Raw genomic sequence first — 14,417 nt, forward strand, 5'->3', positions numbered from 1 at the left:
GAAATGTATTTAGGTGATTTCCTTTCACTGTAGGCTTTTATGTATTGTAGAGTAGAAATACATAATACTTAAGGGTGTTTTGGGATAATGTGAGACCTTATAGTTTTTTTCTTTCCTAAAATACGAGGCAAAATTTATCTTTTTTTTATGATTCGAGCCTGTATGAAACTGATAGAGCATGTTAGTGCTGGCAGAAAGATTGCATAGAGATGGCATTTGCCCTCTGCCTGTGTGTGAATTTCACTGCTTGTAAACACATATTAAATAGCTGTTTATATGCTGAAAAGAATTGGAACCACCTCTTCTCTTACTGAACTGTTCAGGCAAGTGGTAACTTTGGCTAAAGACTTACTAACATGTTTAGTTTTGTATTTAAATAGTAAAAATAATAGGATTTTTTGCTTTGGAATATATTTTTATTCTTTTTAACATAATAAAACCTGTACTTGTAGGTGGATATTACAACACTGATAAACCATATCCTAGAGGTGAGGTTCTTATTGGAGGGCAAAATGTGACTGTGGGCTACTACAAAAATGAAGTACGAACCAAAAAAGATTTCACTGTCGATGAGAATGGGCAGAGGTGGCTCCATACTGGAGACATTGGAGAGTTTCATCAAGATGGATGTCTAAAAATTATTGGTGAGTTAATAAATTCAGGTGAACATATATATACATTTTTCAGGGCTGCTAAATACTGTAATTAATGCCCCCAAAATCTCCATATCTCAGCATGCAGTCTAAAGCCCTACCATGTATCCCAGTGAAATTCTGATATGTTAATGTAAACTTGATTTTGTTTTAAAAGCTGATTTTTAAAACAATTGCTTCCTTTTAAAACAGTCTTAACATTGACTCCACTCAGTGAGACTGGGTAGTAATTAGAGAGTTAAATACAGGCTAATTGGGCTAGATTAGCTGCCTTAGGTTTTATAATTTTCTAAGCGTGGAACTTGATTCAGTGAAAGGGCTCTTTTGGTAACATGTGCTTAGGAATTAAATAAGCCTTTTCTTAATCTTGCCATTTTTTATAATAAGTTCCTTTATCATAAAGGAACTAGAGGAAAAATATACTAAGGTAAAGGTGTTACATGTAAGCCTGTGATAGGATCATAATTCTTTGACACCTGTAGGCACAAGAACAGGTGCCCTATAAACTACCAGGTGTCTCTCTTGAAATCAGTGGGTTATTCAGGGTCCTCTTTAATCCTGAAAACTAAGCTTATTTGGTTTATTATATGAGAAGGATCTTAGGTCCCATTGCAGCTGCCTTGTACTGGTCAAACTGGTCAGACAGCTACAAAACTACCTTGCCTGGTTGCACAAAGCAGCATGAAGGTATATAGCAAAGGAGAGGTACTCCTGGCTGCCATCAGAGCTAGGTGGGTAAGGTCCTGTTAGTTACTTTTGCCGCCTTTGGGCTACGTACAATAAGCTCAAGTAATTTGGGCTTAATTTTTGGTTCCTATTGTTGTGTTTCAAATAACAGATGGACAGTTGCTCTTTGAATATGGATTTAGCCTGGGAATAAATAACAAAATGTCACCAAATGCTGCATTTCCTGCCTTAAGCATCTGGACCAGACAGTGCAAAAATATGTGCTTCTAGCCAAACACTGGCTTTTGCATAATCCTAGTTGTCTTTCATTCTCATGCCAGTGGAGTCATATATGAGATGCTGTTCTAAAGGCAGAACATGCATGGGATTGAAACATGTTCAATGTTTCAGTCGTAACATGCCTCATGTTTAAGTGAGGCACAGATTGATAAAATGCGAAGTCTGGAAACCTGATATTAAATGTTTCTGGTACGTTCACCAAACATGAGTCAGCTTACCTTTTGGCATTTATACATACATTTCAGAAAAGTATAAAATCAGTGTCTGAAGTTTTGTGTTCTGTAATTAACGTTTAATTCCTTTTTTCCTCAATAGATCGTAAAAAAGATCTTGTAAAACTCCAGGCAGGAGAATATGTTTCTCTTGGCAAAGTAGAAGCAGCTCTAAAGAATCTTCCACTGGTAGATAATATTTGTGTGTATGCAAGCAGGTAAGAGGCAGCTGATACTTTGTTATTGCTGTATTCTTTGTCCTACTGAATCCGTAAGCAAAATTTTCTGCCACTTAATGTGTGGAATTTTTTAAACCAGTTGAAAAAGGAATTTGCTTTATAATACAATGGAATACCTTTCTCTATCAAAACTAAAACACCTGAAATCTATGTTCTTATTTTTTCTTTCCCTTTTTTCATCATTCGTTGGTAAATGCCAAGAATGAGTCTCTTTCATTCCCTTTTCCTCAATCTGAAAAGCAGCTAAGCTCTGACTGCATTCATAATAGACATCACTCAAGCACTTTAGAGATTATTACCTATAGAAGCCCAAGGACACCTTGTTCCTTGCTGTATTTAGCTGTGATCTGTTCTTCAGATGGAGTACTGTTGTACTTCAGAGCGAGGCGGGGGAAAAAACCACCAACAGAAGCAGACCCAGAAGCTGTCTTGCGCATTAAAAATACTTTTCTTTAACCCCTGCAGTACACCAGCAGAAGCCTTGAAGCTTGAGAGAAAACACTCTGTAAATACTATGCAAACACACAATTAATAAATGATAATCAAATGCCCTTTCTGTTTGCTTTCTACATGTACTACTGAATTAGGTATATAAGGGCTCAAACATGTCTTGAAGTTTCTATTTCTAGAATTTCCTACCTGTGCATAATATAGACTTACATGTATAAATATACTTCAGGTGGTCTTTGTTTCCTGTCATCATTTTGATGTTTGGAAAGTCATTTTGGAGCTTCTGAGTGATCAGAAATACTCTGATTTCCAGTATGGCCACAAAAGCCCCACTTGATAGCTTTGATTGAAAGAGGCCAGGACAAGCATACCAGAGAATTGCTCGGTGGTAATAAATAGAAAATTAACTTTTGGTTTGTTCACCTGGTTCTCTGTGGTGTATTTTGGGTTAACTAATGGTAGTCATCCTATAACTTCAGTTTTGACAGTTTTGGATCAATAGGCTAACACACATTGGGCATGCCACTGCTGAGAAAACTTCATTATATTAAGCTTTATTTATGGTTTTGACCTGTTGGGTGAGTCTCATGTTTGCTTGCTTTGACTGCCTGAGGTTATGTGCATGTTGTGAGCACTGTCTGCAGTGTGTGGAGAAAGAGGTTCCTACTGATGGTGCTTGCTGCTGTTCTAGGACTGAAGTTCACTATTGGAATTGTACTGTCAAATTCTGTGTTAGTTTTGCCAGGTCAACATAACATTGGAGGCTAAAATGCACTTGCCAGACAAGCAGTTGACTCTGATAGTCTGTGTCTTGTCTATTACTTAAAAATAGGAAAACCTATGAGCAATTTTTAAAGGTAATTTACAAACAGAGTCCAAGTACATTCCAGATTGGTTTTTCTGCTGCTGCTGTATTTCTTCTTAATACTTTCATGTGTGTAATTTGGCATAAGTAGCCTTGTAATACAGATTCTCTGAATGGTTGTCCATATGCACGTTTCATTGTGGGTATATACTCACACTCAGCAGTGTAAGCTTGGAGACTTTTTGTTAGCAGTGCCTATGACCTCTCCTATATCCTATCTCTTCTTATACTTTGCCTGGGTGATCTCGTATGCAAGAGTCCTTCATTTGTAGCTGTTCTATCTCCCACATGCCAAAGGACAAGGAGGGCAGTCTTCTACAAATCTGTGATTTGACCTTAGATCTTGGGGTGCAAAGCTCCTCTGAACATGGTAGTAGGGAATCAAAAGTGTTTGCACAATATCGCTGCTTCAAAAGCTGTATTAATTGACCACTTCAGACAAAATAGTGATATAAGGAATAAAATGTTTGCTGAAAGGAACTGTGATTAGAGCTCCTTCAGAGGAGACTCCTGCTGCTTTATCAGCACTTCACCCATCCAAGACGTGTTCAGTGGGTCTCAAGCATCACATCAGGAAAATGAGTAGTTCAGTTACCTGAGCAATGAGCAAACATGGCAAAAAACCCAAGGGAGTTCTCAGCAGGAAGCTCAAGGAGAGCTGATAAGAACCAGACTTTACAGAAGAGAAATTGTGATATTGATATGTAGTGCCACTGTGTATGTCTGTTACCATAGGTCCAAGTGCAGTACTTGGGTAGGACCTCAAGCACAGCAAGGGAATGAGGATGCCTAGTGTAGGAGAGATGTTTTGGCAAAATCTCTTAACATGGAGGAGATGACTAAGGCGGTCCTGAGGACCAAATTCTGAAAATTTCTTCCTTCATGCTGTTGTTATGATCTCCAAGACTGAAGATGCTAGCAAATTCAAAAGATCTGCAGAAGAAACAGTAGTGGAGAGGGAAGTAGCAGCTCCAGAGAGATGATGTAGTCTTCAGGGTACTTCTCACAGCAAACAGTGCTTTAGCATTTGTACTGCAACAAGCAAAGATTTAACTTAGCTACACGTTCCAGGAGCTGTGAGCTCCAAGGTGCTCTTTCCAGGAAAAAGCATAGTTGGATGAACCCGTTTGTCCAGAGGAGGTATGCTTCTACTCAAGAGGCTGAATTTTAGATGAAGCAAAAGTCTGAGGCTTACCCAGCCAACTGATTACTTCTATATGCTGTTTATCCCTGGAGACACTGGTGGTATTGCTGGACATGACCTTAAGCATGTCAAAAGACTACAGGAACCAGGGATGAAAGTGCCAGAGTCCTTTGTGTCCTGGATGCCTTCATACATAATACATACACATTACAGAATAGACCCTAGATGAAGCTACAAAGGTTCAGTACAGAGTATAGCACGAGTGTGTGTGGGTGGGAAATCAGAGAGAGGCAAAGACAGAAGGTGAGATGCAAGCAGTAAGTGATACTGAGGCTAATCTGAAGTCTTTCTGTAAGTACAGTCTTAGTAAGAGAAAAATGAGAACAGTTTTGAGTCAGCCAACAGGCAGAGCTTGTCAACAGATGATGCCAGGGAAGCCTGTGTTTGTAATGGACTTTTGTGCAATCTTCACAGCTGCTGTAAGATGCCCATTATAATTCGTACCAGTAACAAAGGAGAAAATTGCAATGTACAGTAACCAAAAGGGTATTTAGAGTTAGTATTTTAAAATTATCTTGGAGACCTTAAATGATAAGCTAAAGTAATCTCCATACTGGGGTTGAGGTTCTGTATTTTGCATTAATGATCTATCTGGTGAAAGAGAGTTTTGAGAAGTTTTAATAAATCTGTAGATGGTTAAGGTGGGTCAGGACCAAAAATACAGTGGAGGACAGGATTAGAATTCAGAGCAAGCTTGACTAGATAGACATTTGCTTGAAAACAGCAGCCGGTTTAAAGAGGGGGGAAACGTAAGTTATACTTGCACCTCAATAAACTGCAAAAATACAGGATGAGGACCACCAGCTGATAGCAGTTCTATAGGAGCTGACATGAGTCAACAAGTGCAAGTTGTTGCACCTTCTTCAAGTGTTAGAAGAAGGTAAATAATATGGGATAATCAGATGTACAGCCTACAAGATGCACAATGATCTTTTTGCTCTACCAAGCATTAAAGGGTCTGAGTTTCACATGCAACGCTTCAGAAAAGGTGGACCTCCAGGAGAAAAATGGGAATGTCTGGGCAGAGATCTGTTATGCATGATTTAGGAGGAAAGGGCATTGCCTAAATTCCTAAAGAAACTTAAGAAAGGAAGGATGGCTAGAAAGGTGAGAAGGAGAAAAAAAAAAGAGGTAACAGTCTGTGAATGAATAAATGGCTTCTGTGGAAAGGAGAGGAACATCTGACTATTGGCTGTATGAAAATAAAACCCCTGTAAACTGCAGAGAGGAAGAGTCAGGAATAGCCATCAGGAACAGCTTACCAATGCTAAGAATAATGAAGCATGGACATTAGTGTTTGCCTGATGTTTAAGAATGGGTTAGACAAACATCTGTTACATGTAGCTGACTGTGCTTCAAGGCAGGTGAATGAATTAGATTATCTTCTGAGATCGCTTTCAGCTATCTGATTCTGTGATCTGCTTTGTTAAAATGTGGAGACTTGCTATGTGAGGTTCTGTTCACATTTTCACTAAACTTTACACCATCTGAAAAGTCTTGAATACCTGTTTCAGGGCAAGTTGTGCTTCAGTGTTTTCCAGAGACTTTAAGATCACAGCTTCGTATGTTCTAGGCATATCAGGAGCAGACAAAGATTGCCAACGGTAGAGTGAGCGTATGGACAATCACTTGAAAGAGAAAGAGAAGTCACTTCCCTTACAGAAGCAGGCGTTCTTTGAGATGTGTTGTGCATATGCTCATTCCACAACCTGCTCTCCAACCCCTCTTCACTGCAGTCCTCTACTCCTCTACAGTAACTGGATTCTGCAGTTGAGAGGAAACTGAGGTAGGGAAGCCGCACACCAGTCTTCATACCGGGATGCAAAACATGAGGAGAGGCAGGGCGCATTGACATCGTATGGGTACTGCTTCCCCAAAGCTTTGAGCATGAGACACAGTGGAATATGCATATGGACAGCACACCTTGAAGCAATCCAGTTGCTGTAAGGTAAGTAGCTTCTCTTTCTACTTATTTTTAAGCAGGCAAAGGTAATTTGTGTACTGTTTCAGAGAGATTATCAGGTGAACAAAAGCCAACTGTTAAGAGCAATATCTCTGTATGAAGTACAAACCCCCCAACTTGAAATGTTATTTTTGAAGACTTGTTAACTTTACAAAATTCATACTAAAGTACATTATACTTCTCAGTTTCCATTCTTATGTCATTGGATTTGTTGTGCCAAATCAAAAGGAGCTCGCAGAACTAGCTCGAAAGAAAGGATTTAAAGGAACCTGGGAAGAGATCTGTAACAGTCCTGAGATGGAAAAAGAGGTACTGAAAGTGCTAGCTGAGGCTGCCATGGCAGGTGAGTAGCTGGGTAGATAGTATTAACCTTGTGGACTGCAATGTCTGTGAAACAGATAAGCATAGGCACTATAAATATTTCCTTGAGTGTGTATATTTCATAGAATGTGTATGAAGTAAAAGTTTCATAGGAAAAAAACCCAACAACAGAACATGAGTTGGGTCAGTCCTTTTGGTTCATGTAACTTTCTTTTTTTTTTTTTTTTTTTTTTTTACTATGGCCAATAGCTGAGGAAAGACTATAAAAACAGAGCAAACTTAACAAGCTTAGTTCAGTTCCCTATATGTGTATATATATATCTGTGTGTGTGCCTGTCTGGTGCTCTTTAAGATGTCCTGTAGTATCTTTTTGGCCTTAGCTGCTGGCTCAAATGAATGTGGGTCATCTGTAGATCCATGATATATGTGTCGGGTATCATACAGTCTTACATGCTACATACCTATGCATAGTTAAAATAAGCCCATGGTGACAGGGGCTCTCCTAGCTTCCAGTGACTTGCATCTGAGGGATTTCCTAACCTGAAAGCAGCGTCTTTGTAGTTCATAATTTTCAGTAGACTTTCCTTCCATTAACTCTTTTAGTTGCATTTTAAAGTTATGTAGATATTCTGTATCAGTGTCCATACTATCTTGTGGCAGAGTTGCACAGCTCAGCTATGTTACTGTGAAGCCTCTTTTTTGCCTCTTTTTTGTTTTAACCCTACCACCTGCTAGTTCAATTTGGTTCTGCTGAGCTCTTGTATGGGAAGAGGCAGTGAACAGTCACAATGGCAGTCGTGATTTTTTTCAGTGTCTGTTATACTTCCCCCTCAGCTGTATCTTTTTTCATGCTAATTGGCTGCAGTCTATTTAGCTATTCTGGTGCAGAATTAAACAGTGGCACAGTGATACTTTGTTCTTGCATCATAATTTCTGCCTTGTTTTTGCTTTTCACCATTACTAAGCACTGAGCCTTTTTCATAAAGCTGTCAGTTATGACCACAGAATGTTTTTTAAATGGTTGTTGTGGATGTTAAATTTGTTCTTCATATGCATTCTCTTTCACACTTTTCTGCAATGAGTGTTTTCTCCTGTCTGTTCTGCAGTTGCTTAATATCACAATGTCCTTCTGCACCTCTTTGCAATTTGTCCTCATCTTTCCTACCCTGGATAACTTTATGCTTCCAAAAATCTTTGTCTTGTTAATCTTTGTCTCTTCTCCTTGTGAATTACTTGTGAATATATTAAAATCTATGATTAGTATATTTGCAGACTTCTGTTACAGGAGCATACTCTTAATGATGAGTGCAGTCTCAATACTGTGGCAGACTTTTTTTTTCCTTGCCCCATGTCTCTAGTCCATTTTTCTTCACTGCATGGAACATATGGGCAAAGTAATTCTAAGAAGCTGCTGTGATGGAGAGCATGTACAAAGTTGCTTTCCTTTTTCTTTTTTGTGCAGCACTAACTATTCTAAAGAGAATTAAATATGCTGTTAAAATTGATGAAACAGAATATTTGACATAATCCTGAGGTATTTTTACACATTTTGATGTTACTTTATATTTGGTTTTGTTTTTCACTTTGGTATCATAGGCTTTACTTTTAAAGTAATATTATGAATTTTAGTGCTAAATTGCAAAAACCCCCAAACCCAGTGACTTAATGTCAAGGGGAGTAAAAGGTGCAGGAAAATCTAAAAATGGGAGGTTGCATAGGATAATTATACATTTTTGGATTTTTTTTATTTAACCTGAAAAGAATTTTTTTTAATATTGCCTATCTGTTGATTATTTTTCTTAGAGTTACTTGTTTTTCTTCTCTTATGTCTGAAACCATAGCAGAAGCTCTTGCAAATGATAGTGTTTTGTGCTAAAGGTGTAACATGCAGAGCACTCTTCTGTTTCAGGAAGGGGAGCAGCTACCATATGAAATTCCTTTCCTTTTAAAATTTTAGGACTATGAGGAAAAAAACACAAACCCCTGTTTTTTCAAGCTTAAATAGTATGGATTTTAAGACTTTATCTTCAGAAGATGAGTATCATAACACTGATACAACAGTGTATATTTTGAGACTGTCACTTCATGCACTGAGGCTTTTCTGAGGTTAGGAAGCAGCACAGATACCCAAACAGCTGGGGTTTATTTCAGTATTTCTGTGGAAACTGGAGAACAGTTACTGGTGGATCCTGTCACTCTACTTGTGACCACATGGGTTTTCAAAGCTAACCGTGCGGAGTTCGAGGAGCACTTCTTCATTTATGTCACATGCTTTTCTGTGTGAGAACACAGTTCCTCCTTTTGTGCTTAATTGTAGAAAAATTGTTACAATTACATTTTGTATTAAAATTGTCTGTTTTTACAGCTAATCTGGAGAAGTTTGAAATACCAGTAAAAATTCGTTTGAGCCCTGATCCTTGGACCCCTGAGACTGGTCTAGTGACAGATGCATTCAAACTAAAACGCAAAGAGCTTACAGCATACTATCAAATGGACATTGATCGAATGTATGGAAAAAATGTAAAATAATTCTTTTTTTTTTTTCTGCACCACTTTGCTACAATGAGCTTGGATCAAATAGGAAATACTTGAATTGCCTGTCTCAACACTTGAGATCAACACACAAAACCACCATTCCTCATTTGCAGCTTAAACTGTTATTTCTGGTAACATCACCATGATGACTGGCAAGTTTAGTAAAATGTTATGGCAGCAAACTTGTGTCTGTCTCCTTTTTTCCAGTTTTCTCTGCTACCTTGTCAGTCTGTGGACTTTCCCGAGTCTTTTTGGGAAACCATGATTCTGAAGCCTCAAGTTTTTAAACATTTATAAATCCTGTATAATGTTTTATTTGTATCTTTAAATTTGGATGTATATAGAGAGAACTTGGCTATATAAGAAATGGTTATACTGGGGGCCTTTTTCTACCTAATTATTTAAAGATAAGAAGGTATTGATGTTGTGACACTATGTACACTGAAAATGCTTGTAATGAGATCATTGTTGAACAGAGGACCAGATTGTTTGCTGCTGTGCTATTTTTCTGTGTAAATGTGAGGGAGAAAGTGTTTGACGTTCCAGCTTGTGTAATACACCTTCAATATGTGCCTAATGGTTACTTTTATTTTTATCTGAAAATGAAAAGGTGGTCATGGCACAGCGCTGCATAAAGGCAGGTACTCTTGCAGGTGTTAGTTAAAGCTTGTTTAATACAAAAGATGCTATTAACACAACAGAAGTTAAACCTAAGAATAATTTCCCAAAATACAGAAACTCCTTTTTTAAATAGCTTGTGACCATTTCATCCAGTAGTTGAATTGTGTAGAGCTAATAAGAACTCAGCATTAATTTCACTTAACACTTTGCAAGTTTGACAGTGCCCTTTTAGCAGGGGGACTGTAACAACTTTTGTCTTTTCTCATTAGGTTTGGACATTACACTGGGTTTGCTCTTGTGTTGTTTGTGAAAGTCTGGCAAGACCCCTGTTCTGCTCTAGCTGCAACCCAAATCTTACTGGGGGGATTTTTAAAGTCATAATGACAGTTATGTTCTCAGCTCACACAGTGCCTAGCTGCCCTTTGTGCCATTAAAAATCTCCCTTTAATTCTGTGTTCTTTTGTTCAGCAATTTTTGCTTTAAAAACAGATATTTGAAGTATTTGTCAGCCAGAGTTATTTATGTTGCTTGGTTTGTTACACTCAATTCTTACTTTGGGAAGGAGTCTCAACTTCTGTTTTACTATAGATATGTGAATACTGTTTGAAGAACTATGGGGGATCTTTTCTTCTTCAGTGAGAGTGTTGAGATTTGTTTCAGATGTGAATTTTATTTTCAAAATATTTCTAGAAAGAATATTCTAATCAGGGTTACATGAGAATGTGAAAAGGCATACATCAGTCAACTCTGTGATGGAGCAAATATTAAAATGGCTTTAATTTGGAGATTATTCTCTCATGTATATCATTTACTTGTAGTACTAAAAATTAAGGTCTTGATGCTCACTTAGTACCTTGCTGTGGTAGCATATAGCAATTCTGGATAGCAGAAGCTTTGCTAACAGCAGGAATTCCCTCCCCCAAACATTTGTGACATGGGAGTTTTAGAATTTTAGATACACAAATTCTCATTTTAAAAAAATTCTGAAATATTATTTAAATTAACACTTTCCATTGATTATAGAAAGCAGTTTCATAGGAGTTGAAAGTTATCAAGTAGGTTCCCTGTACTTTAGTTTCAGTGAAATGATGAGAAGGTTTGTACTGTATTTTATGTTACATTACCATGTCTCCCACTATTTCTGGATTTCCCCTGCTGCTGTCTATGAAAAACTGTTGCCAATTGGTGAATTTTGATGTAACTAGTCAAATGGAAATAATATGCAACAAAAAGAAATCAGAACTGCGTTTATGAGATTAATGCCTTCAGATATCTAGATCATAAATTAAAACCTTCTGGCAAATAGAGATAAGACTAATGTTGGAAAATGACTGAAGAATCTGAATGTGGAAATTGCCAAGTCTGTAGGGAAATGTCACACCATATATTAGACATTACTGATACTTAAATATGTATCTGTGCTCCATCAACAGGTTCTTAAGTCGTTTGCACTCGGCATAGGATGTGCATTGTTAAAATATTTTTTTGTGATTTTTAGTGAAAATTAATAAATTGCTGAAGTACTATGTATATCACTTGGTGCATTGTGCAGCGGATTTAAGAAAATAAATCTGCTTTTGGTTAATTCAGAAGAAATCTGAAGTTAGTATTTTATTCAGCTAAGGGTTTAAATTCACTTTTGGATAAATTGCATAAATGAAACTTTTTAAATGGTTTGGAAATAGTAGTTTTAATTTTTCTTCTAATCCAGTCACAAGATTGGGTTGCAGTCTAACTGTGCATTTGATTTTACAGTTCAGGTTTTTTATATTTAAAACGGATGTCGATACATATAGTTCCTCCTTTTTTAGACATCAGATTCATTGTGGACATTTATTTCTTCTACAGAATGTGAAAATAAAGCAGTTCATTAATTTTAGTCTCAGAGTTGGAGATACGAGTTTTGAAATATTTGTATGGGCTTAAAATATGTGTGATGAGTATGTTCTTTCTTTTGATTTATAACAAAAGACAGACTTTAATGCTGGTAGATTCTGAGTACTTCCATGTCCTGTTGGTGCCCATGTTTCTCATTAATCGACAGGGCTATAATGGGACAGTAAGTCACAGCTGCTCGTCAAATGTAGGGCTTCCTTGCTCCGGCAGTCTTAGTCCTGTGGACGGCTATGCCTGTTAGATACTTTTTGGCTGCCAGCATGTTCTCACCCTGTGCTCTTGCATTGATGAGCAGAAAGAGAACTTCAGGGGAGTTGAAACCCTGCATAGATGCATTACATGCCAGCCAGAAATTTACCTAGTATCTCTCCTTTTTTTTTTTTGTGTGTGTGTGTCTTGCCATGCCCAGTGTAACAAGAACAACAAAAGTACCTGCTGGAATGTATTGCATGTGTCCCAAAGGCTGCAGAAAGTTGTAGAGTAAATTAGGAAAAGTGCATGGTTGGAAGTAAGGATCTCTATCACGTGGGGAATTTTGTAATGGAAAGAGCCGTAACTTAAACAGTCTGAGTTCAAACTAAGAACAAGGGGCATATACCTCACCTGAGGGGCCCCAAAAAGGGGGGGGATTTTTAACAAAGCTTTTGTAAATATAAACTTCCTAGGACTCTGAATCATTGGAAATTGTAACTACTTACTCTGTTGTGAAAATTTACATATTTCCTTATAAAAAAAGACTGACCAAGAATTTCCAAGGATGCTGTGAATCTCCTTTAAGTTCCCATGATTATTTAAAAATATTGCAGGACTTTAGGCTAAATTCAATATGTCGTAAGTGTTCTTTGCAGAGAATAGTGTTTCTGGAGTAGGCTAGGAAATTTTAAAATTACATGTCAGGAAAGACCTTGCAAGTTCACTGATGCTGCTGCTACTGCAGTTTAAACACAAGCAGGACCATACCTCAACTGGAAACCGTATCTTAGCAGTAAAATATTTTGCTGAAATGAAAGTGAAAACAAGTGCAACTGAAACTAAGAACATAATGCATACTTATGTCATACTGATTTTATAGGAAGGATGCAGAGAAGGGTATGGAATTGAAACTGTACATTAAAAACATCCTGTAAAGCTTGTAAGTTTATGCAGAAATTGCTATGGGACAAAAACTCCATTGCAATAACCTTTATCCTGCTAAAATTCACAAGCTTTTATTCTGTACTAGAACTACATTTAGGCGATGCAATGCAGCATTTTTAATTTTTATTAGTGTGATGTATTAACTACTTCGGACTCAGTATAAAATTGTGTACATCTGTTTCTTTACTGGTAAGAGGAACAATCTTCAACTTGCATACACCTTGGACCAGGCTGAAACGTTAATTGAATGACCAGTTGTATGTTATTGTAATTGGTTATTTAATGTAAACTCATTTTCAGTGTGATCTTGGTTGTTGCTATGAACTGCCTGAACATTGTATATCCTAATTGAGTTATATTGTATGAATTATTTATTTGTAATTGGATATCATGTTTCAAAAATAAAATTAATTTCACAAATCAGGCCCCATATGTCCAGTTTTTTAAGTGGGATTTCATTTTTATCTATCTGAGCCTAGATAATTTATGGTTGTAAATTAGTGAATTCAAATCACATTAGTTGAGTACGTGGCTGTTCAAGAAGCGTAGTGGGTTAGGGTAGTTCAAAATGTCATATTGCCAGGGAAACCTGTTTGCTGCTGGGTGTTTCCTTGGGTTTTGCTCCCTGCCTCACGTTGCTGGTAACCTTTTGCAAAGGGCTCCATCCCTGCATTGCTGGCGTTTGGTATCTTCACAGTTTTCAATGTTAATAGCCACGTGCTTGTGTTTTGCAGGTAGTGAATATTCTGGTTGACTACTCAGCCATTTGTGCTATACAGATATTGCTGATGTATTTTTCTGTATGTTAATATTGTTAGTAGTGAGTTTATGTATCTGGACTGGGTACTAATCACCCTTATGTGCAAGGCTTGCTAATTCAGGACTAGAAATGATACCTGGTACAGTGGGAATTTAGCCAACTCGTGTCTTTTGAAACTATAATTTCAAGTCTTGTCAAATAGTCAAAATAAAAGTGACGGTTTCAAGATGAATGCAGGAACACTAGTTACCAGGTTAGCCTGGTTTTCCACTACAGGAAAGTTACCATCCTGCTTCGTCTATTTGCATATGATCTGCCATTTACCCTTTTTTAAGAGCAGCAGCTATGGCAATACCTTATGTAAAGCTGTAAGCTTCTGACATTTTTTTTTTTACTGTCCAGGTGTACTAGGACTTACATTTGGTGTTTAATTTTCCTTAAGTTTGTGGGCTGAAGGGTTAGATCCCAAAGAGATGTTAGGTGCTTGCAATTGGACTCCTTAAGAGATCTTGAGCACTTAAATTTACGGTTTTGATTACATGCTCACAAACTGTTGCTGGTAACCATCCAGCCTGGAGGCATCTCAACAGATGCC

At 37.5% G+C, this 14,417-nt stretch overlaps 1 protein-coding gene across 7 annotated transcripts in view; it reads left to right on the plus strand.

Annotated features, from left to right (window-relative positions):
- ACSL3 (acyl-CoA synthetase long chain family member 3) overlaps window positions 1–13,482 on the plus strand; it is a 55,098-nt gene extending 41,616 nt beyond the window's left edge. For 5 of the 7 annotated variants that reach the window (XM_052802911.1, XM_052802910.1, XM_052802908.1 and 2 more), the window contains 4 exons: window positions 453–644; window positions 1,935–2,049; window positions 6,738–6,895; window positions 9,239–13,482. In XM_052802911.1, the coding sequence (XP_052658871.1) occupies window positions 453–644; window positions 1,935–2,049; window positions 6,738–6,895; window positions 9,239–9,402 (629 nt within the window). In that variant the 3' untranslated portion in view covers window positions 9,403–13,482. Of the gene's footprint in view, window positions 1–452; window positions 645–1,934; window positions 2,050–6,162; window positions 6,321–6,343; window positions 6,538–6,737; window positions 6,896–9,238 lie in introns of those variants that run through there. The other 2 variants (XR_008237395.1, XM_052802913.1) reach the window with 2 other exon arrangements.
- Window positions 13,483–14,417: the final 935 nt, after the last annotated feature.

This window comes from Harpia harpyja, chromosome 12 (genome assembly GCF_026419915.1).
Source record: "Harpia harpyja isolate bHarHar1 chromosome 12, bHarHar1 primary haplotype, whole genome shotgun sequence".
NCBI lineage: Eukaryota > Metazoa > Chordata > Aves > Accipitriformes > Accipitridae > Harpia > Harpia harpyja.